This window comes from Dendrobates tinctorius, unplaced genomic scaffold (genome assembly GCF_039654945.1).
Source record: "Dendrobates tinctorius isolate UK_male_01 unplaced genomic scaffold, ASM3965494v1 ptg000020l, whole genome shotgun sequence".
Lineage (NCBI taxonomy): Eukaryota > Metazoa > Chordata > Amphibia > Anura > Dendrobatidae > Dendrobates > Dendrobates tinctorius.
In genome coordinates this window covers 254,376-281,493 of record NW_027361688.1, presented here as the reverse complement: position 1 = coordinate 281,493, position 27,118 = coordinate 254,376, and the positions used below count along the sequence as shown (strand labels likewise).

At 45.7% G+C, this 27,118-nt stretch overlaps 2 protein-coding genes across 2 annotated transcripts; both read right to left on the bottom strand.

Moving 5' to 3' along the window:
* Positions 1 to 2,867: 2,867 nt before the first annotated feature.
* On the bottom strand, positions 2,868 to 7,153 carry LOC141083200 (E3 ubiquitin/ISG15 ligase TRIM25-like). Its single transcript, XM_073567366.1, has one exon. The coding sequence runs from the start codon at positions 5,595 to 5,597 to the stop codon at positions 3,606 to 3,608; it is 1,992 nt and encodes a 663-aa protein (XP_073423467.1). The 5' UTR covers positions 5,598 to 7,153; the 3' UTR covers positions 2,868 to 3,605.
* Positions 2,868 to 19,978, bottom strand: LOC141083201 (E3 ubiquitin-protein ligase TRIM11-like). The gene is made up of 2 exons (XM_073567367.1): positions 10,284 to 19,978; positions 2,868 to 3,249 (listed from the first exon to the last, which is right to left on the bottom strand). Exon 1 carries the CDS (start codon positions 19,956 to 19,958, stop codon positions 18,348 to 18,350), a length of 1,611 nt encoding a protein of 536 aa, XP_073423468.1. The 5' UTR covers positions 19,959 to 19,978; the 3' UTR covers positions 2,868 to 3,249; positions 10,284 to 18,347.
* Between the last annotated feature and the right edge of the window lie 7,140 nt (positions 19,979 to 27,118).

The window sequence follows — 27,118 nt, the reverse complement described above, 5'->3', positions numbered from 1 at the left end:
AAAGACGGCTACTGCTTGCGATATAACACAATTTTATTTCAAAGTACAAAATTAAAGGAATAGTATGATTGGATAGTATGATTGCGTACACTTTTGTATATTTTAAGATACAAAGGTTAAGTACATATAAAGATTGAATACATATAATGATTAGGTATATATAAAGATTAACTATATACAGTATACTCACATCATCAATCACCAAGAGGCTTTTAAACATCATCCGTCTGGAATATCAGAGAAGCCACACCAAGACAGAGACCCCTGGAAGATTCACAACACTGCACGGGCGTCCCCACTTATGCAGGTATCAGCACAGCACATGTGTACAGGTGTCCAAGTTTTGCTTCTGTCTAAAGGCCCCATCTCACATAGCGATCTCGCTACATGTGACACATAGCGGCGACCGGCCCCCCTGCTGGATATCGCTGATCGTGCTCGAATGTCCTGGGCCATTTTTTCATCGTCGGCGTCCCGCTGGCCAGCATGCCTCATTGTGTGTGACGCCGACGAGCGACCTCGTTGGTGATACAGAACTCAGGGATCAAGATGTGAGTCGTCAGAATAGCAGCTGTGTGACAACGTATCGTTGTCGGGATTGCTGGTGCGTTGTCACTGTGTGAAACGGGACCCTAAGTCATCTTTCTCTGGTCTTAAATAGTAGCTTCATCCAACCCTTCCAGTGGCCAGCCTTCACAGATAATATGGCATCATCAGACAATGGGTCGTAAACCCTTAGGGCCCCGTCACACATAGCGACTCACCAGCGATCCCGACAACGATATCAACATGTCAGGATCGCTGGTGAGTCGCTACATGATCGCTGGTGAGCTGTCACACAGACAGCTTCACCAGCGATCAGCACCAGTGATGCCGAGTGCTTAGAAACCCTGCATTTACCTTAGTTACCAGTGCGCTGATCGCTGGTCTCCCGCCTGCCACACGCAGCGATGTGTGCTGGCCAGCGGGAGACCAGTGATCAAAAAAATGTCCTGGCCAATCCAGGACGAACAGCGATAACCGGCGGGGGGCCGGTCGCTGGTCAGTGTCACACATAGCGATCTCACTGGTGAGATCGCTGTGGCGTCACAAAACTTGTGACTCAGCAGTGATCTCGCTAGCACGATCGCTATGTGTGACGGGGGCTTTAGAATATAAAAGCCACAAGAGATCTTCAGATAAAACCACCACAGACAGAGGTTAAATAAACCTTAATGTTTTACAATGACAAACAAACATAGATAAACTTAGAAATATTTGTGAAACAACAGTTCTCAAGATTGTGTCACTGTAACCATTGTCTTGTCTGTAACTGTTTGACCAGAAATGCAGCTAAATAATGGTTTGAATGCATTCTGCATATTTCAATATGGACTCAAAATAGCCATTTTTATATTCGCACTACACCACTCTGCCAGGAAGATGCCATTACTCCAAAATAAACATAAAAGGCCAGATTAATCTTTTCAAATGCACACAGGAACATATGCATTTTTGGAGACATGTCCTGTGGGCTGATGAAACTAAAATTGAACTTTTTGTGCATAATGACCTTTGTTATGTTTGGAGGAAAAAGGTAGATGCTTGGAAGCCTAAGAACACCAACACAACTGTGAAACACGGTGGTGGCAGCATCATGCTGTGGGGTTGTTTTGCTGCAGGAGGGACTGGTGCACTTCACAAAATAGATGGCATCATGATAAAAGAAGATTATGTAGCAATACTGAAGCCACATCTCAAGACATCAGCCAGGAAGTTAAAGCTTGGGAGGAAATGGGTCTTCCACATGGACAATGACCCGAAGCATACTGCCAGATTGGTAAGAAACTGGCTTCAGGATAACAAAGTCAATGTTTTGAAGCCGCCATCACAAAGCCCTGATCTCAATCCTATTGAAAATTTATGGGCAAAGCTAAAAAGGCCGGTGAGAGCAAGGCGACCTACAAACCAGGACCAGTGACACCAGTTTTGTCAGGAGAAATAGGCATAAATTCCGACCAACTATTGTGAGAAGCTTCCCCACTGTCCTGTAGAATGGAAGCCTGAAAGGACAGGGTCCTCTCTCGCCTCTGTATCAGTCTGTGATTATTAGTTAGTTTACTGTAAGTGATATCTGTAATTTGTATGTAACCCCTTCTCATGTACAGCACCATGGAATCAATGGTGCTGTAGAAATAAATAATAATAATAATATATAGTGGATGGAAACTTCTGATATCAACTGTAGCTTGACCGTAAGCATTCTATTACCTACGATACCAGAGAGAACAAGCTATGGCACCTTATTTTGTACGTTAGATAAGGGATGCCAGCTAAAAACCACAAAAGTTGAAAGGACCTTATTACTTATTATGTCCTTTATTTAACCACCTGGTACACCGCCCCCTAAAACTACAAAACCAGTGAAAAGTAAAATTCCCCGCCCCCGCTCCAAAAATGCAAAAACAAGCACTAGATTTTATATGAGGCATATAATCCATTAGTGTAATCCGCCTCATCCCAGCTCAGCTATATCTTTTCAGTATTAAACCTAAAACATGGACAAATGTGTCATGTAGACCCCGCACATGATCCCCCTGTTCAGCCTGAATATCGATCCCTTCCGTGTTGAGGACATCCTACGAGCTACAAGATTAGCTCCGATCATCTCCAGATCTCCCCTGGCAGCTCCCACATTCCCACCTCCCCCAACTGCACTGAGAGGTAAGGCCGGTCAGCAGCACACAGGGGAGGGAGGGCTCTGCAGCACTGAGGAGAAGCAAGAGCTGCTGGGAAATGTAGTTTTGGCAGAGTAAGAATAGGACCACCCATTCAGCTATGTAACACTGGATTCACAGAGGGAAGGAGAGAAAAAAAAAGACACAGGCTGTAAGAAAGAAACTTTATGTTGTGTTCAATCAGAATATTCCAATAAGTATACATTTACTGTACTTTGTGACAAATAATACAATTCTGAGAATAACACTTCAAATATGACACATCAGCTAAAAAAGCGACATACAAAAGTCTCGACATTATACTTTTATAATAAACTACACTATAATATATGGGTAAAATGTGCGGACCCGTTTTAATAATAGAGACACCTTCACACCGTATGTTTCATGTTCGTTTCCTTTCTAAGTAATCTTCATAACACATTATTTTTTTTAACATTTTGCTGCTATGAGTCACAAGGAGAAATCAGTCCAGGAATGAAGCTGTGCTAACTCAAAGACATCACATCCAGCCTGTATTACTGAGAGGGACCTGACAACAAGAGAAAAATCTGAAACTAGGAATAGTTTATAAACTGCATAACAGGAGGTCTAAACATTAATGTCGGAATGAACATTGCAGCCTGAACACTAGAGGAACTCAAGAAACCAGTAACAGTTGGACAAAAAAAATTATTTCAAAATCAGAGGTGTCCATAGCCCATAAGGTGTGGAGATCTGGATATTTGTAGATTGTGAGCATTCGCGGGCAGGGTCCTCTCTCCTCCTGTACCAGTTATGACTTGTATTGTTTAACATTATTGTACTTGATTTTATTATGTATACCCCTCCTTACATGTAAAGCGCCATGGAATAAATGGCGCTATAACAATAAATAATAATAATAGTTCAACCTATGATGTCACCATTCTCAAGGCAGATTCTTCTACGTTTACGGCTCCTCACAGCTTCTCCTCCTGATATCTTTATAGAACCACCACATACACATAACACAGCATGTAGAGGCTCGGAGAAGGCGGCAGTGAAGGTGTGTAAGTGTCTGATGGGGTCACACAGCAAATAAAAGGACAGCTGCCCGGCCTCATAATCCAGACAGATCCTGAACCTATCACTGGAGATCTGGTGAGGAAATTTGATTATTTTACCTTCATGTCTCACTGCAGACCGATTATTAAGCAACATCCCGCTAAGTAAACACCAGGACTTGTTATTATATCCAATGCATGACTGACACCCCCTCCTGTCTATACTGGGGTAACACATGCCCACCATCCACAATCTTGAGTTTCCGATCTCTACATCCCAGCAATGTCGTCCTGAGGTAAATCCCCTCCCGCTCATCACCTGAGGACAATCCTGGAATCTCTCGGCTCTTTCTGGACGATTCTGTCTTATTCTTGTCCAGGTCGCAGTTTTTAGGTCGTCTGATATAAGGAGATTATTTTCAGCCGTGTTTACATCCAGTAAAAAGTCTGCAGGATCCTCAACATGGAAGATCACATTTATATCTCTTATCATAGCAGACAATGTGTGTGATATGTGTGAGATCAGCTCCGCACCCCGATCACCTCCATCATGTCCCCGTGTGTAATCATGTCCATCATGTCTCCCTGTGTCCTCATCACCTTCACTTTGTCCCTCTGTGTCCTTATCACCTCCATCATGTTCCTCTTTGTCCTCATCACCTTCATCATGTCCCTCTGTGTCCTCGTCACTTCCATCAAGTCCCTCTGTGTCCTCATCACCTCCATCATGTTCCCCTTCATCCTCATCACCTTCATAATGTCCCTCTGTGTCCTCATCATCTCCATCATGCACTCCTCCATCCTCATCAACTCCATTGTGCCCTCCTGTGTCTTCATCACCTACATCATGTCCTCCTGTGGCCTCATCACCTCCATCATGTCCTTTTGTGGCCTCATCACCTCCATCATGTCCTCCTCTGGCCACATCACCTTCATTCTCCCCCTCAGAATCACACAAGGCACTGATGTTTGGATCCTGAAGGACAGTCAGTGGATCCGTCATGTTACACAGCTCCTCAATGTGCCTCATCTTCCTGGACATCTGGTCCTTCTTTATTTGCAGCTTCTGGATCACATCAGACAGTGACTCCTGGTCTTCCCACCAGAAGATCTCACTGAGGATACTGTTCTCCAGGTTGTCCACCCGCCTCCTGATGTCTGTAAACAGGGAATTGACTCTCTGGGCTTCTCCAGATGCTTTATCTTGAGCTTTTCTCCTGCTCGTTTTCAGACATCTATCTTCTTCCACAGCTTTCTTTCTCTTCATGTTCAGTTTCTGCAGAACATTTCTAAGCTTTTTCTTCTTCTTCTCAGAAGCCTCATCCAGAGACTCCAACTTATGTCCCTTGTGTTCTCCAATCAGACAGCAGGACACACAGACACAAGCAGCGTCCTCAGTGCAGTAATACTTCAAGAGTTCATTATGGACCGAACATCTCCTGGTCTCCAGAGAAGTGCTGGGATCAGTGATGATGTGTTTTGGTTCTTTACTGTGAATTCTCAGGTGATTATCACACAGAGAAGCCTCGCAGTGTAGACAGGATCTAACAGCGGGTACAGGAGAGTCCACACAGTAAGAGCAGCAGATCCCGGTGATCTCCTCCCGATGTGGCTCAGTAGGCAGGAAATTCTCCACCACATTACACAGAGTTATGTTCTTTTGCAGTGTCGGCCGCTCCTGAAACTCTTCTCTGCATTCAGGACAGGAATAATCTCCAGACTCTTCCTGTGCATTTAGATTCTGATCAATACAGTCCCAGCAGAAGTTGTGTCCACATGTCAGGGTTACAGGATCTTCATAAATGTCCATACAGATAGAACATTCCAGCTCCTTCTCAAGACCAGCAGACGCCATCACTGAAGGCAGGAGGAAGTGAAAACAAACGCACTTCCCCCATGCATACAATATGGGTGTGATTCCAGAATCCGAAAGAAAGCTGAACTCCTTCTTACTGTAGCCACAGGTTTAACCCCACCGAGGGTCTTTTGTAATAATAATAATCTTTATATAGCGGTAACATATTCCGCAGCGCCTTACAGTTTGCGCACCTTATCATCACTGTCCCCGGTGGGGCTCACAATCTAAATTCCCTATGTCTTTGGAATGTGGGAGGAAACCCATGCAAACACGGGGAGAACATACAAACTCCTTGCAGATGTTGTCCTTGGTGGTATTTGAACCAATCCCAGGGCCAATTTTAATAGATTCTGTTCTGTGTTAATACCACTCTTACCTGCACTAAGTGTAGGGTTAGCTGCTTGAGTAGGGATAGCGTATTAGAGGCACTCAGTCAGGAATTATTGCTTTACAGTCCTTCCTGCTGCTATGTACAACCAAAATTTCTTTCAGGGCCAATGTAAATAGATTATAGTCTAAAACAATATAAAAGATAAGACATCTCTGATCTTTCCTGGCGCCTGCGCACTGCAGTACTCTGCTCTGCCCTCAACAGGGCAGATATAGTATGCCTGCACAGGAGCTGCGGCAGAAGTAAGGAGGAGGACATCGTCGTTAGAAGATGGGAGGCGCCGGACCGCGTCATCCATCGGACCGAACCGGACCCCCGGTTGAGTATAAACTAACTTGTTTTTCTTATCTTTCAGGTTGCATCGGGGGCTTATCTACAGCATTACAGAATGCATTACAGAATGCTGTAGATAAGCCCCTGATGGCAGTGGCAGCATCTCATATCGGAAAAATGAGGTGACAGACTCCCATTAAGGTGTGGACTCCACTGCGCCTCGTGCTTGGAATTCAGATGCCTTGTCATACAGGTGGTGCTCAGGTTCAGAAGATTTATGCCTCACTTCAGGCTCTGGTGGCACAGCATGAAAACCACCTGTTGCTTGTTGTCAGCAGCACATTGCCTGAAGAAATGCCACACCAAGGAGCTCTTTTGCTACCTCCTTTTCCTCCAAACTGCGCACATCACTAGGATGGCCTTTGCCATCTAATGATCTACTAACAGCTAAATCTAATGGTCACTACTCCATGCTACTTCTCTTGGATCTCTCCGCAGCATTCGACACGGTGGATCATCAGCTCCTCCTCACTATGCTCCGCTCCATCAGCCTCAAAGACACCGTTCTCTCCTGGTTCTCCTCCTATCTCTCTGACCGCTCCTTCACTGTATCTTTTGCTGTCTCCTCCTCCTCTCATCTTCCCCTCAGGCTATGTGCACACGTTGCGGAACTCCCGCGGAAGTTACCGCGAGAATTCTGGAATTCCATTCCGTGGGAAAATCACATTTTAAATTCTCGCGATTTTCCCACGGAAAAACTAGAGTTTTACAAGTGTAATTAGCTTGCAGAATGCTAACGCTTTCCAAGCGATCTGTAGCATTGCTTGGAGAACTGATTGACAGGTTGGTCACACTCATCAAACATAGTGCTTGACGAGTGTGACCAACTTTTTACTAATGAGGCCGCCTATGCAGCATGAGAAGTAAAAAGATCTAATGTTAAAAATAATTTAAAAAAATGTAAAAAATCGGGTTATATTCACCTTCCGGCGTCCCGCGCAGCCTTCCCGGGCCTCAGCGATGCTCCTGTTCCCAGTAATGCCTTGCGAGACCTTTGATGACGTCGCGGTCTCGCGATGCTGTAGCGGTCCCTATTCCTCGCGAAATCGCTACAGCATCGTGAGACCGCGACGTCATCAAAGGTCTCGCAAGGCATTACTGGGAACGGGAGCATCGCTGAGACCCGGGAAGGCTGCGCGGGATGCTGGAAGGTGAATATAACCCGATTTTTTCTATTAATTCTATTTTTTATAGGGATATGGTACCCAGAGCCTGGAGGACAGTCTCCTCGTGACCATGGGTACCATCCACAAATGTTCTGCTTACTTTTCGCATGGTGTGCACAGCCACATGCGGAAAGTAAGCAGAGCAATGCATTCCTATGTGGGCGTGTTTTTCCGCGATGCGATTCCGCTGCCGGAAAATCCACAGCATTAGCACAGCATTGGGGAATCCCATAGCAATCCATGGAATTTTTTTTTGCGTTTTTGCGGCAAAAACGCGCGTTAAAAACCACCGTGAAAAAAAACACGACGTGTGAACGCAGCCTTACTGTTGGGGTTCCTCAAGGATCAGTTCTAGGCCTCCTCCTCTTCTCTATGTACACTGCCCCTATTGGTCAAACAATCAGTAGATTTGGTTTCCAGTACCATCTCTATGCTGATGACACCCGATTATACGCTTCTTCTCCTGACATCACGCCTGCCTTTTTTGAAAACACCAGTGATTTTCTTACCGCTGTGTCTAACATCATGTGCTCACTATAACTGAACCTGGACCTGTCAAAAACTGAACTCCTCATGTTTCCTCCCTCTACTGACCTACCTATGCCCGACATTGCCATTTCCGTGTGTTGTTCCACCATTACTCCCCAGCAACATGGCCGCTGTCTTAGGGTCATACTTGACTCCGAGCTTTCCTTTGCCCCCCACATTCGATCACTGGCTCGCTCTTGTTATCTGCACCTCAAAAACATTTCTAGAATTCGACCCTTTCTTACTTTCAACTCTGCAAAAACTCTTACTGTTTCTCTTATTCATTCTTGTCTGGACTATTGTAACTCTCTTCTAATCAGTCTCCCTCTTACCAAACTCTCCCCTCACCAATCTATCTTGAATGCTGCAGCCAGGATCATATTCCTCACCAATCGTTACACCAATACCTCTACCTTGTGCCAGTCATTACACTGGTTACCCATCCACTCCAGAATCCAGTACAAACTTATTACCCTCACCCACAAAGCTCTCCATGGCTCAACACCACCCTACATCTCCTCCCTTGTTTCAGTATACCACCCTACCCGCGCCCTCCGTTCTGCTGATGACCTGAGGTTAGCATCCTCAATAATCAGAACCTCCCACTCCCGTCTCCAAGACTTTACACATGCTGCACCAATTCTTTGGAATGCACTTCCCAGGTCAATACAATTAGTCCCCAATCCCCACAATTTTAAGCGTGCCCTGAAAACGCATTTATTCAGACTGGCCTACCGCCTCAACACATTAACCTAATCTATCCCTTTGTGGCACAGCCAAAAGTTTTATCATAACCAGGTTCCCCGCATCATGTTCCCACATGCTTTATGCAACCATTAGCCCTCTGTGTCTGTACTGTTACACACTTAACATTATGGCTGGTCCATACAATCAGGGCAACTGCTACCACCCACCTTTCGTGTCTCCCTCTTTCCTCATAGACTGTAAGCTTGCGAGCAGGGCCCTCATTCCTCTTGGTATCTGTTATGATCTATGTGATTATTGTTATGCTGTAATGTCTATCGTCTGTACAAATCCCCTCTGAAATGTAAAGTGCTGCGGAATATGTCGGCGCTATAAAAATAAAATTATTATTATTATTTTTCAGCTATAAATCCTGATGAGCACCGCGTCCTGGTGACCCCTCACACCCTGCAGAGGAGGACAAGGCCGGCTTTGCCCCCTCTGCCCCCTGACAGGAAACAACAGCTCAATAATGAAGACTGAAGATTTTCACACCAGTTTGGAGAGTAAATGACACCTGAGGGAATCCTGAGAGGGGGCTGGGATGTCCTGTCAGGGGGAGTGATTAGGGGCAGCAGCTTTATCCTTCTCTGCAGGAGGTGAGAGGGGAGGGTGACGAAACAGACCAACTCTTATCAGGATCTATAGAGGAACAACAAATGGAGAAAAAGGGCGCCATGTACAAGACAGTGTCACCTAATGAATGAAAAAAAGAGCAATTTTATTAACAACAAAGGTTAAAAAATGGCTAAAAAGCTGAACACAAGGCAGTATGCCGGGGACCTTACCATGTAGTGTCATCAGTTACATCCACATTGGGAATTTTTGAAAATACATTTATAGTTAGCTCCTCTCATGCTTTTTGTATATTTTTCTTATTATTATTATTATTATTATTTATTATTATAGCGCCATTAATTCCATGGCACTTTACATGTGAGGAGGGGTATACATAATGAAAAACAAGTACAATAATCTTAAGCAATACAAGTCACGACTGGTCCAGGAGGAGCGAGGACCCTGCCCGCGAGGGCTCACAATCTACAAGGGATGGGTGAGGATACAGTAGGCGAGGGTAGAGCTGGTCGTGCAGCGGTTTGGTGGATCGGTGGCTACTGCAAGTTGTAGGCTTGTCGGAAGAGGTCGGTCTTCAGGCTCTTTTTGAAGGTTTTCATGGTAGGTGAGAGTCTGATATGTTGTGGTAGAGAGTTCCAGAGAATGAGGGATGCGTGGGAGAAATCTTGTATGCGATTGTGGGAAGAGGAGATAAGAGGGGAATAGAGAAGGAGATCTTTTGGTTGCATGCAGGCAAGTACCAGGAGACGAGGTCACAGATGTATGGAGGAGACAGGTTGTGGATGGCTTTGTATGTCATGGTTAGGGTTTTGAACTGGAGTCTCTGGGTAATGGGGAGCCAGTGTGTCATGTCCGCCATGTCTGTTTTGTCTCAAGAACTCCTGGAGCGATGTGCATATCTTGTCTGCTGTCCTGCATGTTCACTAGAGCAGTGTGCACACTCACCTCATGTCTGAGCTACAGGATGCCTGCGTTTCTGCTCTGCCTTCTGTGATCTTCTCATCATGTCTAGGAGTCCCTGATCATGTGTCCCTGCCTGGATCCTGCACTGTCTGGTTCTGCAATCATCTCGTCATGTCTGGAACGCTTATCATGTGACGTTTCCTAAAGATCCTGCACTGTCTGGTTCGGTAATCATCTCGTCATGTCTGGAACTATGATCATGTGACCTGTCTAGGTTTCAGCACTGGATCTGCAGTCGTCTCGTCGTGTCTGGAACTCTGATCATGTGACTGTGCTCTGTTATCCTGTGGATCTGAACCCGGAAGTGCTCCCCTGGTCCTGACCTGGAAGAGGAGGTGCTATGCCCTATATCAGGCCGCCCCTTCCTTTGCTCAGGGGCTGAGTATTGTGTAGTGTCCCTGCATGGCTGCTTGGTCTGTGGGGTGCTCCCTCTATTCTGTGCCCTTGCACTCTGCCCTGTTGTGCATCTCTGCACACGCTCCGTGCTCGTACTCCATCTCTTGTCCCGTGCCTTGTCTTATGTTTGTCCGTTGTGCCATGTTCGTCCTTGTCCTGCTTGGACTTGTAGTCCTTCTGTTATTCTCTGCCTTGTTCCTCCCTATGGTCTCTGCCTTTGCTTGCTCTGCCTCTCTCTCTCTCCTATGGTGCTCTGTAGTGCTCCCTGGCACACGCACCATTCCTTCTCTCTTTCCTCTTGTGCTCTTTTCCATGTCTAGTCCCAAGGTTCTCCCTTGGCCCGGCTCTGGGCTTCGGCCTACGCTCCGCTGCTAGCTCTGTTCTTGCTCTGATCTGATTCCGTGTTTCTGCCTTTGCTTCCGTTCCTGGTTCTTTACTCTGCATAAGCTCTGCCTTGTTTCTCGTCTTGTCTTCCCTTGCTCTGTTTCTTCGTATGCTCTTGCATGCTCCTGGCCTTCCTAGCCTCCTGTCTGTGCCTCAGCCGTGCCCGCCCTAGCGTGCCCGCCTGCTTGTGCCTCAGCCGTGCTCGTCGGTCAGTGACAGCTGTGTCGCCTGCCATGCCTCAGCCGGGTTCGCTGGAGTCTTGCCCGTCTGTCAGTGCCGCAGCCCGATCAGCTAGCCAGTGCCCCAGCCGTGCTCTCTGTGCTCTCTTGCACCTCACGCTGTTTCCGCACTGTGCTCTGCGTGCTCTCTAAAGCACGCGCAGGCCCTTGCCTGCTCATGGCATACCTCCCCGTGCTTCTATTATAGTACGCGCAGGTTTGGCCATGTACCCTGTCGTGCCCTCTTGCACGCACAGGTCCTAACCTGGTCCTTGAACGCTGTCCCTGGCGTGCCTCTCTGCACGCGCAGGCCTCTGTCTCGCCTGGACCCTGGTGTGCCCCTTTGCACGCTCAGGACTCTATCTCGTACCTTGTGCCTTGGCGTGTCTCTACACACGCACTCTGTCTCGTGCCTTGGCGTGTCTCTACACACGCACTCTGTCTTGTGCCTTGGCGTGTCCCCTACACACGCACCTTTGTCTCGCACCTAGCCTTGGACCTCGGCATGTTCCCTAACATGCACCAAGCCTGGAGATCTGTCTTGCCTCCTTGCCTGAAACCTGGTTTGCCTGCCGGATTCCCGTAACCTGCCGACCGTTGCCAGAGGTCCGGAACCAGATGACTGCGGCCTGATGTCCAGAGCTGATGTCCGCAGCCTGATGCCTGGACCCTGTCGGTCGTTGCCAGTAGTCCGGAGTCCGATGCCATCGCACCCCGTCTTGGATCCTGGCGTGTCCTAGCAAGCATTCCTTCTAGGAACTCTTGTGTGATCCCTATCACGTATCCTGTCCTGGACCCTGGTATGTTTTCATGCACGTGTTATGCCTGGAACATTTGGCGTGCCCTTGCACGTATCCTGCCGTGTTTCACTGTTTGTGCCCTGCACCTGATTCCCTGTTATGCCTTGCACCTGAATAAAGTGTGAATCCACGTTTGAGGAAGAAACTGTGTGACTTCACTTTGTTTGGTATCCAGTCCGTCTTGTTGACAGACACTCAATAGTGTCTCCTTGAGCCGGCCGTCTGGTCCAGCTGCCGTGGTGGCTCGCCCCCTTGGTCTTGCCCCTGACACTCCCTGTACAGGGGGTGGGTTCTCACTAGGTCAGCTCGCCCTAGGTGGGTGGGTGCCACGGTCCAGAGGGTCCACTCTTTCTAAGAAGAACGACTCAGCGTAAGCTAACACTTGTCACACAATGCAGGGATTGACAGAAGGGAGAGGCCGGGGAATAGCGGATTGTGGATTAGTCTGACAGCAGAGTTTAGAATAGATTGCAGGGGTGCGAGAGTGTTAGAGGGGAGGCCTCAGAGCAGGAGGTTGCAGTAGTCAAGGTGGAAGATGATGAGGGCATACACTAGTGTTTTTGCAGATTGTTGGTTGAGGAATGTGCAGATCCGAAATATTTTGAGTTGGAGTCGGCAGGAGGTGTAGAGGGCTTGGATTTGTGGTTTGAAGGAGAGATCAGAGTCCAGGGTTACTCCGAGGGAGCAAGCTTGTGGGAATGGGGAGAGTGAGCAGCCATTTACTTTAATGGATAGGTCTTTTGAGGGGGGTCGAGTGAGATGGGAGAAAGATGAAGAATTCTGTTTTATCCATATTAAGTTTCAGAAATCTAGCGGAGAAGAAGGATGAAATAGTGGACAGACATTGAGGGATTCTGGTTAGTAGGGAGGTGGTATCTGGTCCAGAGATGTAGATCTGTGTGCCATCAGCATAGAGGTTATACTGAAAGCCATGAGCTTCTATGAGCTGTCCCAGGCCAAAGGTGTAAATAGAGAACAGCAGGGGCCCAAGGACTGAACCTTGTGGGACTCCGACAGATAGGGGGCGCGGTGAGGAGGTGGTGTGTGAGTGCGAGACGCTGAATGACCGGTCTGTAAGGTATGACGCAATCCAAGATAGGGCCAAGTCTGTGCTGCCAAGAGATGAGTGTGGTGACCCAGTCCAGACTGGGTATGCCTCTTTAAGTAACCCTGGACCGTGAGTAGCTTTTGTACACCTCAACTCACCCCTAAGTTATCATTTTACTGTTATATGGTGTAAATGAATCCATTACTCACTAATCTCATACATTCATGATTTATATATTATTCTCACAATGTGAAGTCTGACACAAGAATTGAGAGTTATCCTATTGGTTGGTGACCCTGTCACCAAGGCTCAATGGGAGGAACTACCTCCAGTCTCTGTGGAGACAAGACAGGGTTCTGGAAGGTTCACTGAGGAGTCTGGTTCAAGATGTGACCCTGAGCAGTCATCATGTGAGGGGTCTCCTGACCCCCTCCAGGCTCCAAGCCTGGAGGTTCATCCTTTCTCTTCATCTCAAGATTTACAGCCAGGCCTAATGTCTTGGATCTTCCCCTGACTTCTACAGTCAATCAATTTTATTATTCCATCAAAAATTATAAATTAATACAAGACTGCCGGACACCAATATGAACAGGAACACAGTGTTTATCCGGAACAATATAATATTGTGGACAGAAAAAGAACCAAATAAGTCAGCTCACATAAAACCTTAGACATAAACTAGCCACCATTTTAAAGAAAGTGCAATATGCTAATAAATGGACCAGACTCTGAAAACAATAGACAAATAAAGTGCTGTAGTGCTAAATGCTAATTACACATCGGGTGCCGATTATAAAAACAGTTCATTAAGGACATAAATTTAGAGTACACAGTGTGCTCATATAGCAGTATAAACCGACTTACAGGGTATCTATAATAAGAGTAAAAAAAAAAAAAAATTTCAAAGTTACAACAAAAATAAATTAAACCAGAAAAAGTACACCCTATTAATATAAAGTGCAATGTGCCTATAGATAATTCAATCTGTGCAAATATCTTAAGCTAAAGTGCTGAATTACTAGTCCCGTCACCCCCCCTTTCCTGTTATGCATGGTCCCCCTCACCCCCCTTTTCTGGTATGCATGTTAACATCGAAACAAGTTCAAGCTGCCCTGCAGTCCGAGGGTACAACAGTGTCAACCCGTACTATTCGTCGGCATCTGAATGAAAAGGGATTGTATGGTAGGAGACCCAGGAAGACCCCACTTCTTACCCCGAGACATAAAAAAGCCAGGCTGGAGTTTGCCAAAACTTACCTGAAAAAGCCTAAAATGTTTTGGAAGAATGTTCTCTGGTCAGATGAAACAAAAGTAGAGCTTTTTGGGCAAAGGCATCAACATAGAGTTTACAGGAGAAAAAAAGAGGCATTCAAAGAAAAGAACAGGGTCCCTACAGTCAAACATGGCGGAGGTTCCCTGATGTTTTGGGGTTGCCTTGCTGCCTCTGGCACTGGACTGCTTGACCGTGTGCATGGCATAATGAAGTCTGAAGACTACCAACAAATTTTGCAGCATAATGTAGGGCCCAGTGTGAGAAAGCTGGGCCTCCCTCAGAGGTCATGGGTCTTCCAGCAGGACAATGACCCAAAACACACTTCAAAAAGCACTAGAAAATGGTTTGAGAGAAAAGCACTGGAGCTACATGTCACACGCAACGATGTCGTTTCGACATCGCTGCAACGTCACTAAACTGGTGACGTTGAAACAATATCATTCACAATATTGTTGTGTGTAATGGGGCCTTAAGTGTCTTTGACACGTGTGAAAATTGTCACCACACGTACCAGACACACTGACATCTGAAGGTAGCGGAGATCTTGACAAAAGCAAAGAAAGTTGTAAAAAATGTATTTGTACAGTGGCTGTTATTTAGAAAGACATAAGACCTGATTCCCTTTGTGTCAGCTCCACTTTACACTCATCAGAACATACAGACGCCGTGTTTTATTGTCATTTTTTTATGGCATATAAATCAAAATAACAATAAATCAATCATTGATCTGTAATGGTAAATCACACAATTACATAATAACTGGTGAGTTCTGGTGACATTTCCAGGTCTTGTTAGACAATCACAGACAAGGTGAATTCTGGCAATGTTCCCGCACTAGCTTTTTATCAAGTTATCGCTGTGCCCCATTATATCACAAACAGGACCACATTGTATAATGGTGATTCTACAATGCAGGGGACACATACACAGCTTTCAACATTATGTTCCTGTTGATTTATAAATAATCGACCTTGGCCCGAATCTTTCTTACTAATACTTCATTGTACATTAACACAAAAGCACAAAACAATAGAACAAAATTGTAATTAGCAATAACTCCCACCACCACCACCACAAACTATGTATAAATCCATGGTATCACCATAATCACGACCTGCCGAATAATGATATACTGTCATTTACAGCACACAGTGAATGGTATAGACACGAAACCTCATAAATTGCCGAACGTGCTTTTTTCCATCAGAGTATTACAAAAAAAAAATCCGGAATAATGTAAATTCTCTAAGAATATTGTAAAATACAAATGATCTCACAATAACTTACAGAAAAATAGTTATGGCTCTCGGAATGCCAAGAGGAAAAAAAAAACAATAAAAAGTGCAGCGATTCAGGGGACAAATTACCATAAGAAACGCCCTATTTCATGAATTTAACACAAAAAAGTAAAATTTTGTAGGCCAGTGTAATCTATCAGTGTAATCTGCGTCTTCTCAGCTCATTTATAGCCATACATTTTGCACCCTCATATTATGAGCAATTACGTGGTGTAACCACAGTCTAACCACCAGTTTAGTACATGTTCCACTGTGGGGGTGTCAGTTTAACTCTCATTTTCTCACCAAGCTCTCTACTCTTTTTACTTCTTTGTATGTCTGCGAAATGCAAAATTTACTGACCGTACCAATATTACCAGTCAGTTCCGTGAAATGTACCTCAAAAAGATTGAGTCTTTGCAAAGCCTCATCCAAACTTCTTAATTTTGGGGACCTTGATGGCGAGGCTTAAATGTCTAAAGTTTTGCCTTCTCGGTGTTTGTATATATTCATTGCATATAGTGCTTCTGAAATTTAGTGATATAGTGGGTGAATGTATAGAACTATTAGTTGCATATCTATAAGATGTAGCCACACACTATTCAGCTCTGCCAGAGAGACTCTTATTACAAGCAGGAGGCGGACACTATTCAGCTCTGCCAGAGAGACTCTTATTACAAGCAGGAGGCGGGGAAACAGGTTCAAGCTGTATACCTTGGGCTAAACTGAGACTCTGCAGTGTGAGTGAAGAGAATTTTTGTGCCACTGATCTATCACTGTTCTTATATAGGACTCAGATCAGAAGAAGGGCAGCCATCAGCAGAGGCATCATAGGAAATGCAAGCAGCAATAAAGGAGCCATATCTGAGGGGAACATTGAACCAAAAAAGGAAGATAACTTATATCGTATATCAGCAAAAACAGACATAGGCAAAATTCTCCACATTATACTTTAGTTTATGCAACCCTATATACCTGAAAGAAAAGCTGAAGACTGGCTTTAAAGGCATACATCAGATCAGCATTAAATCTATGTGGACACCATGTATTATTATTTGTTTTATGGTTCATTATCAGAGATTAGAATTTGGCGTCTTCTCACATTTGGTAGGAAAGTTAATTTGCATCAACGTTAGTCAATATTAATTGAATGTTCCTTATTATGTTCTGAGGTCTCGCCAGTCTACAGAGCATAAGAAAAGTTGGGTGTGAATAAAAAAAAGTTAATATTATCATCACAACTCACCCGTCCAGCCAGAGCTGAACATCTGGCCCTCCCTGCCATCCAGTCCCTTCTTTCTGCCTTTTTCCACCATGGGACCTCCTCTTCAGCCTTTTCCACTGTGCACAGAGTAGACCTCTGACGTAACGGTGCACACTATAACATTATGACATGTATTAACTACAGCCTAGCCAATGTCTTGGGAAGGGAAACGACTGAGGCCTAACCAGTGCCCTGGGAGATGCAGATCGTAACTTTATGAGATGACTGCACACTTTGCAACGTCATGTGTCGTGACATTCGAGGCCTTGTCAGCACCGAAAGCCTAGGAACACAATAAGGAAGAAGGCCAAAGAGGATGTAACGCGATGAAGAAAGGCTGAAAAAAATGTCGGGCTGCAGCTTTGTCAGGATGCGTAATTGATAAGGAAAAGTCACAGGTGTGTCAGAGGATGCAGACAGTCACACTGCATCTAGCTGCAGAAGGTCTCTGTGTTTGGCCTTACAGACATATTCTTAACCCTTCAGACTCTTTGACCAAGTGGCAACCTTTTCTCCGGCTCTGACACACCTGGACCTGAGTGTTTATAGACTCCCTGCCTGCTGCTGGGAGTTACCGGTGATATTTTAATTTCCCCCTGTTGAGGCTTGGAGCTATAGCAGTCGGCTATCTTCCTATTTGGTATTGCTGGAGGACGTCTGTGTTACATCTCTGAGTCTACTCAAGATAAATGTTCCCTGTATTCGTCTATCCCACCTGTTTTTAGTGGTAGTGGGTATCGACTAGTGCTCACCCCGTCGTTCCTTAAGTAGGGCTTATTGCCAGGGTCAAGCAGGGATTAGGTTCCTGCTTAACGATAGGTGCAGAACCTATATAGGGACGTTTAGGGCAGACAAGGTGACTTTAAATCTGCTAGGGGTCTCCACTCACCCCCCTTCCCTAGTGTTGGATACCCTTCCCGTCATCCTTTCGTGTTGCACTTAGTCTTTACTACACTGTGCGTGACAGGAACTATTATTTTTTTAAGCAGTTTCCTGGCCCTCGGCAATTCAGTAAAATGGCAGTCAGCTGGTCGTCATCTTGCAGTATTGCAAAAAAAATCATATTCTGGAGATGCTGCACAAACCAATACACTCCTTTCTAGTTATTTCCAGGAATGAAGCTGTGCTGATCCATGAGAGCTAGTGATGACAGCAGGAGCCTGCATATAAAGACGTCACATTAAGCCTGTATTACTGAAAGGGACATGAAGAGTCTGAAACTAGGAACAGATTGTAAACTTCATATCAGAAACTTTGAGAATGAATGCGGAAATGAAGGTGGAAGCCTCAGACCTAATGTAACTCAATAACTACACCTACACCTTATCATGTCCTTATCTTTTGTGTTGAACTAGAGAAAACAGAAAAACATTAACTTCTCTCACTATTAATTCCTGAAATATATTGTGTACCAATCAGATTTTTTTGACCATGCTTTTTGATTTGATATCTTTATAGAACCTTCCTTTACATGTAACGCAGCATGTAGAGGCTCGGTGAAGGTGGCAGTGAAGGTGTGTAAGTGTCTGATGGGGTCACCCAGGACATAAAAGGACAGCTGCCCGGCCTCATAGTCCAGATAGATCCTGACTCTACCACGGGAGATACAGTAAGGTAAATGTTTTGTGCAACCGTCATACATCACTGTACTGTTAGAATCTTCGCTCCCTCCAGATAAACACCAGGAGTCATAATGTCCAAAGAGAGACCGATATCCCCTTCTGTTTACGCTGGGGTAACACATCCCCACCCTCCATGAATCTGATCTACCGATGTCCACATCCCAGTAATGTCGCCCTGAAGAAAATGTAGTGCTGCTTAGCACCTGGGGATGATAGCTGAATCTTTCATCTGTAGTATAACGAAACCTTTTAATCTCTGTATAGTCTACACCTGTCAGGTCTTCAGATATATTAATGTTATCATTTGCTGTCTTTACATCCAGTAATATGTCTGTAGGATCCTGATCATAGAAGATCAGATTTACACCTGTCATTATATCAGATAATGTTTGTGATATGTGTGAGATCAGCTCCTTTCCCCAATTTTCTCCATGGATTACCCCAAAGCCCTCATCATTACCTCTCCACTCCCCGAAACCATAGACATCACCCTTGTCTGGTTTCTGTAAGACAGTCAGTGGATCCGTCATGTTACACAGCTCCTCAATATCCTTAATCATCTTGGACAGCTGGTCCTTCCTTATTTCCAGCTTCTGGATCACATCAGACAGTGACAGTGACACCTGCTCTTCCCACCTGGAGAGTTGACTCAGGGCCCTCTTCTCCAGGTCATCTACTTGGCTCCTTATGTCTATAAACAGGGTAGTGACTCTCTCGTTAACATTTTCTTTGGTTTTTCTAAAGTTCTCCTCCAGACTCAGGGCTTTTTCCTCAGTCTTCTCCTTCTTTGTTATCAGATTCTGCAGAACATTTCTCAGTGTTGTCTTCTTCTTCTCAGAGGCCTCATCCAGGGTCTCAACCTTGTGTCCTCGATGTTCTCCTGCTGAACAATAAACACAGATACAAGCAGCGTCCTCAGTGCAGTAATATTCCAGGATCTTCTTATGGACAGAACATTTCCTGGTCTCCAGAGAAGTGCTGGTATCAGTGAGGACATGTTCTGCTCCTTTGTTGTGAATTCTCAGGTGATTATCACACAGAGAAGCCTCACAGTGTAGACAGGATCTAACAGCAGGTACAGGAGAGTCCATACAGTAAGTGCAGCAGATCCCGGTGATCTCCTCCTGATGTGGCTGTGTAGACAGGAAGTTTTCCACTACATTACACAGAGTTATGTTCTTCTTCAGTGTCGGTCGCTCTTGAAACTTTTCTCTACATTCAGGACAGGAATATTCTCCAAACTCGTCCTGTGTATTCAGGACCTGATCAATACAGTCCCGGCAGAAGTTGTGTCCACATCTCAGGGTTACGGGATCTGTATACAGGGTCAGACAGATGGAACATTCCAGCTCCTTTCTTAGACCTGCAGACGCCATCGCGGACAGCAGAAGGAAGTAGAATTCTCCAGCAAACACACTGTGTGTGTGATCCACTTTTATCAGAAAGGGAGCAGCTGAACCTGTCCTCCCGGTTGTATTTTCATGCTGCAAGTGACGCGCCCCAGGGGCCGTGGGATACACGGTACCGGGACGGTCGTCTTAAAGGGATGTGTCACAGTGGCAGTGACCCGGTCCATGGCCCCAGGCAGTCATGTAAAAGGGGTAGAATTGAATGGGAATAAAGTTTATATAGTGATTCGTGACGCCAGTTGGAGTGTTCGACTGTAGTATAGCCGGCACTGTAGATGATCCCTGGGGGAGTAGATGGTGATGGCAGTGCAGATGTTTAACCCTCTCCAACCAGGGCTGGCCCCCAGAGATTGTGATGGAAATAGAAGGCACGGAAATAGAAGGCACGGAGTAATAAGGCAGGAGACAAGGAAAGTCACTTTATCATTTACTGTAGTTTAGGTGCAGTTCAGAGGAGACATTACAACTCTTGTAGGGAAGGTGACCTGACGGACGGACTTGTCTGAAGGGAGAAGGGACGGTTTGTGCACTATAGACGGATATTGGCAATGACAGAAGGGAAACAGCTGGGGAAGATGGAAAAGGAGTGCAGTACCTAGATTTGACCACAAGATGGCAGGGGGAGCATAGTTCAGGACTTGACAGCAGCTTAGGGCTATAGAAACCGCTTAGTTATGGGGGCGGGGAGATAGGAACCCAGGAGGGAAATTCCCGAGGAAGGGAATATATAGGACAGGACAGGGTTCCAGGCTAGGCTAGTCCCGGGAGGAGCTCAGGAGGAGAAGACTCAGTACAGAAGACTGACAACGGTGGAGAGGGGACTGACAGGAAGAGACAGTCAGGGGGGTGGCCCTGACACGAGGAACCGCAGGACAGACGAGGCCCCGGGGGTACCGATTGGACGACGACCTCGGACTGGTGAAGCGCTGGCGGTAGATAGGCCTAGGGTAGCCCCAGCGAAAGATCCGCGAGGAATGTCACTACGACTGAAAGAAAGGTGAAGGTACCCGGGCCTGAATACGGAGAGCTGTAAAGGGACTGTGGTGTATGGCTACGGTCGTCAGGAGGATGGCCAATAAACTAGGACCTGTTACAAGCAAAATCTGCCTCCGTCTGTTGTCTGTGTCGTCTGTGCTCGGTAAGCAGTGGACCACCCCCCAATCCGGGCCCTTACCACATTTGGTGTAGTCAACAGGATTGCCGCCGCTAATACTACAACTTCAGCGGCAGGCCTGCGGCAGAAGATCCTAAAAGGACTTGAATTGCTCACCTGTGGATTATAAATTTGAGACTTTGTTCCGGATCATTGGCTGTCGTCAGAAGATCCGGGGCGGTACAAAAGCCGGACAACATGGCTGTGGTACTCCAACGCCAGGAAGAGACACAGGCATTTGCAGCTGTACTGGACAAAGGATACGGGTTAATTCGGGATATCCCAAACTGGCCAGAAGGTATATATCAACGTGACTTCCATCCGTCACGGCCGGGCTTTGCGGGAGGGGGACTTAGTGTCATACTACAAGGAGTACTGTCCCTGCGGCTACTACGCGGTAGCCGTGATTGCTGAACCCGAAAGCCACGAGCCCCCGTAAGAGGACCCCTAGAGACACTCCCAGCATCCTGGGAGCTCCACGGCTGTGGAGCCCCTTACTACTGATGAGACATCGGCTATCAGGAGATGACCCGGACTTCTGGGATTTCGCTGCACCGTTGTGCAGGCCCAAAAGGACAGTTATGCGTCCAAGTTAAGGAAAATGTTTTTATTGTTTATTGTTTTCTTCTGATATAGCGTGGATGCGAAGAAAGAAGTGTTAATGTTAAAGGAAGGGGGAGTACTTCCATTTTATGTTTAAAATAGTGTGTTTAAAGAAGGAAATAAAGAAAAAAAGAAAAACAAAAAAAAAAGCAAACAAAGAAAAAGGAGTTACTCCTGTTGAGTAACTCATATTATTATTAAAGTAGAGGTAACGGTATGCTTAAAAGTTGATTTAATGTGTAGTGTGTATAAAAATGTGTAACAGGTCCCGGGTACAGGGTAGGATAAAAATGCTGGCCATGAGTCTTTTTAAAAAATTGAAGGACAACAAGACGGAAGTGAGTGAACCAGACAGTGGTCCATCAGTCAGGTCCCCGACACCACGGACACCCCAAAAGGATAGGCGGGCACTAACAATGACCTGGTAGGCGAAAGGCCTCGGTCATGGCGTTCCGGACAGTTGAAGGTAACAGAAGGGGAGAGTAGTGGGAGGTACATGCCGTAGAGTAGTCCGGGTGGATCTCGCCAACCTGAAAAAAGTTGTCATGTGGCGTGCGCGCCGGCGAGTAGCAGTAGGTGGCTCGGAGCATGGTGCTCCCGGTTTGGTTCGGCCCCCCGCGTGTGGCGGGTTTGGCCCAACAACCGGTCCGACAACAGACAGTGGGCAAGCTTCAGGATGACGTAGGTAGGGAGTACGATTATCGGGGACGACAATAGACAAAGGAAGGGGGAGTAGGACGGCCAATAAACTCAGACCTGTTACAAGCAAAATCTGCCTCCGTCTGTTGTCTGTGTCGTCTATGCACGGTAAGCAGTGGACCACCCCCCAATCCGGGCCCTTACCACACTCTCACCAGGTTACAGTCTGCTCTGCAGAATGGGAGTTATCCTTCACTCTGCTGTGACTCGGTGTAAGTTTCCTGCTAATCTAATCCCTCCTGGGACCAAGACTTCCCAGAGTCTAGAACTTCCAGTATAGCCCCTACTCACTGTGTATTCCTCCTCTGGCAACTTGTAGCTTGGATCCTGTGTGAAGCTCCAGTTTCTTCTCGCACAATCCATCACTGATCCTAGTTTGCTGCAGTCTTCCCGGGGAAAACACTCTGCTGTTGGTTGTATAAACCCACACAGTCTCTCAGCTTACCATCCTGCTTTGAAAGCATGGATAGCCTAGAGGCTGACTCCCTGATTCATCTTAGCTTTGCTCCTGGAGGAAGCGCATGTCATGGCTTCCAAGAGCATTCTCCATCTTCCTCCTTCTTCACTGAAAACAACTCTGCTCCTCCCCCTCCCAGTTAGGGTATGTCTGCAAAGCTCTAAGCTTCAGACAAGCTAGGGAGTGAGGTAAATTGTGTGGGTGTGTTGTGGACTCTAGCAGAGAAAGCATAACTCCCATTGCTCACAAAACACATAGAAAACAGTACATATTTAACCCTTTTGTGGCGGTAAAGACGCAGGGCGCCACACAAGTCCAGTGACACAGAGTATTTATTCTATGGTTATCACCAGGTTCTATGTGTTGTAAAGAAGTGTGTCCTTTGTAAAAATTACCAGTTTGTTGGTCATTAATTGTGAGAACTGTTTTAGACTTTGGTTTAATAAGTGTAGGTGTAAGTTTCCGGACTGTTGACCTTATACCCTTATATGCTTTCTGTAGTCATGATGACCTTATACACTTTTATAGTGTTACCGTTATTCACTTCCTTTTTCTAAATTAATGCAAGGTTCGGAGCTCAAGACTCGGTATAGGTACTATGGAGAGTGCCTTATCCTCTGGCGCACAGGGGACGATGGACGTGGAACCGCGTGAAGGAAACGTAATGGATCCTGGGTGCACTTCGGGTTTGGACGGGAAGTCTCTGTGGCTGAAGGAACCAGTAAACATAAGGGAGAGTCCAGGAGGAACGGATAGGAATGCTGAGAATGTACTGTGTTAAGGAAACAAGAAGCGTTATGCTCGGTACTGATGAACTTGAACTGTCCAGTAAACGTTGGGTTGTTAAAACAAACCGGGTATCCCTTGATCTATCCTGATGGAGGTCTGAAGATGGTGAAGGACGTGCTGTGTGCAGAGTCTCCAGTTTATTTCTATGCAATGTAGCTTTGCACTACTAAGAGCTGACAAAGAAACCTATCTCAAGCAGGAGTCAGGAACACAGGCTAAAGCTGCATCGATATATCGATACACTAGGACTCTGCAGTGTAAAAGGGAAGAAATTACCTATATATCATTGGATAAGTGCCCTTTTTGTCCAAAATCGGCCCTGGAGTCAGATCATGGGTCTGTACCTATTCTGTGATCAGTATCAGTTTAGGGAGTCTGGTCTGGGGTCTTAAATTCTTCTGAGATATTTATTAGTGTTAGCATCAGGTATGGGGTCGCTACCTCTCTATTATTTTTGGGGACCTGTCTGGGGTATGCATTCATTCTGGAGCCTGTATTAGTTTTCCGGGTCTGGTCTGAAGTCTTGTTATTTTGTGGTCTGTATTCTGGGGTCTGTGTTCTGTGGGTCTGTATTAGCTTTTGGGGTCTGGTCTACAGTGTGTAGTCCTTCTGTGGTCTGTAGTTATTCTGTGGCCTGTATTAGTTTTTGAGGTCTGGTCTTAGGTCTGTACCCATTCTGGGGTATGTATTCTATGGGTCTGTATTAGTTTTGGGGTACTGGTTTTGGAATCTATAGTTATTTTGTGGCTTCCATTCTGGGGTTTGTATTCTATGGGTCTGTAATAGTTTTGGGGTACTGGTTTTGGGATCTACGGTATATTTATTTTGTGGCTTCTATTCTGGGGTCTGTTGTAGTTTTGGGGTTCGTATCTCTGGTCTGTAGTTATTTTGTGGCCTGTATTACTTTAAGGGGTCTGGTCTGGGGTCTATAGTTATTCTTCAGTCTGAATATATTCAAGCAAAAACCTATGGCAGTTTTGATTATGTTAATGCAAATTAACAGTTTTATTGATGTGTAATAGACAATCCCCTGTAAGTTGAAGGGTATGTAAAGTATGTAATATATTTAATTATATTGGACTTTTCAGCCCTCTTGGGCCTTGGCCACCCAAATTGCCGTACCACGTGGCATTAAAAACTCAAAAAATGTGCTTTTTTTTCTCAGAAGTACTGCTCAAAAGGTCTTCTATAGCATTAATTCTGCAGTTGATGAATAGGAGGGTGTCGGTAAGATTTTGGTACATATTTAAAGGGAACCTGCCATGAGATTGACACTGCTTGAATCCTAGGCTGCCTATATTAGCCACTGCCTGGACTGGCCACTGGACTACTTTTATTTTCATATGGGTCTAAGAACTTGCTGGCAGATAGTTGCTAACTACCTGCCTGTTGCGCCCGATACCTATCTCTGCAGCTCACAGAGTTTAAGGACTGCTCCTGTTGGGGATTCCGTGGCTTCCGGTAACATCATGTCAACAGAGTAGCTTCTCCTTTTCCACTCTGTTCTATCGATAAGGTTTTGTCCAATTTAAAATCACGCCTCCTGAAGAAGCTGGGCGAAACGCGCATCGGGGCAGAGGGACGTCCGGGGATCCCCACTTACCAGCCGCCGGTAGGTCTATTTCTATCCTCACATGTCACTTTAATTGCACGATGCACTTTATTGGCGTATGTTATAGATAGTCATAGAGCTATTGCTGCTTAGTGTCCTAGTTATTGTGATGCTCATGAGAGCCACGTGTAATTTTGAATAAGGACTCTTAGGCAGGTGGTTTTATACATCAGTATTATGAGCAAATGATTTTCCAGTTTGAGTAACTAAACTCTGTTTCTTGCCTGGTAATATTAGTGGGTGTCCTATGTTTGTTTTTGTCCCTCCATATTTTCTGTCTTGCAAACTATCTTGTTATTTGTGTTTTAATAATTGTATATAAAGTATCATATTTTAACCTCATCTACCATTGTGTGGCTCCTTACTTTCATTAACGGTCACCACAAAAGTGATATAACAATTTAAAATCATTAGTGATGGGCGAACCCCTGGATGTTCGGGTCCGGACGAACCTTTAAAAAACATTCCATTCAGATACCACAAATGTCAGATGACTGCAAAAGCCAGCAGCTATGACTGGCAGTAAAAGTTTGCCTCTGGTCACAGAGGCGTCGGCTGATGAGGAGTTAGTTTGGATATACAACAACCGAGCTCATGCCCTACATGTTGCTGTTTGGCTGTAATGGCCACAAAATATCGTGGATAGATCTTGACCCAGAGGAAGATTACACACACAAGGATGAGTACGTCCACCGGGGTGCTGGAGCACCGACATTGGTTGTAGACGCTGAGGTGATTCATAGAACAAAGATTTTAGGTGTCTGGTCATCTTGATGTGACCATGGTGCAGAAGATGCCCCTACTACCTAGAGATTGAATGCTAATATGAGCAAAGCGCCATAGGGACAAGATGGATTACAGATGGGCAGAGACTCCCCACTGAGTAACAAGGAGAGTGCACCCCGAAAATCCAGTATATGTTGTCCAAACTGAGGGAGAAGATGAGGCACCAGGAAGAGTGCTAGACCGCAACATGCATGTGTCGCTGAAGTGGAGAGAGTGACTTAACGCCTGAAAGAGCAGACGGATGCTGCATCAAAGAGGTTTGTGGATGAGGATGAATTTTGGGTAGTACCTATAATGCCAAGGGAAGCAACACTACCACTCCAAGCTGATCCAGAGAATAGATTAGAGACTGAACCCATGATGAGGATTGCAAGAAAGACAGAATGTTTTTGAAGAGACAAACCAAGAGGGGCCTCATAGAAGTGAGCGTGCCAATGCTGGTTTCCCATTCACGGCGTATGCTGTAGACGATTTCATTTGGCAATATATTATGCGGTAACAGACCCCAAGGAGCATCCAAGGTCTGAAGTGATCCTTCTCACCCCAGAACTGGCGAGTTTAAAGAAGGGAGGAATGTAAGGAGGTGGACAAAAACAGAGATCCCTGCAGTTTGAGACCTAATGGAGTGTCTGATAGTAATCTATTGGTTAAATATTGTAGTGTGATAGAAAGTACTGAGAGTCGCATGAGCAGGAACTTTAAGATGACATACCTGGTTCCTGAGAGGGAGAAGATGAAACATACACCAGATCAGGTGGTAGCTGTGACGCAGATAATTATAAAAGGCTCAGAAGGGTGGAGAAGAAGCAAAGTCGACATCTGGACCTGTAGCAGGACAGACGTGTGAGGCTGCTGAGTTGGCTTATAGCCACCATTATGAGAGACCAGAACAGAGTGAAGGAACTGAGAGAACAGATCTGAGTGAAGGAATCAAAAGACCAGATCCAAGTGAAGGAACCGAGAGACCATTTCCGAGTGAAGGAACCAAGAGACCAGATCCGAGTGAAGGAACCAAGAGATCAGATCCG

What these genes read in the sequence shown, in the direction of transcription:
- LOC141083200 (XM_073567366.1), bottom strand. Translation starts at nt 5,597, where the DNA reads ATGGCGTCTGCTGGTCTTGAGAAGGAGCTGGAATGTTCTATCTGTATG.
- LOC141083201 (XM_073567367.1), bottom strand. Translation starts at nt 19,958, where the DNA reads ATGGCGTCTGCAGGTCTAAGAAAGGAGCTGGAATGTTCCATCTGTCTG.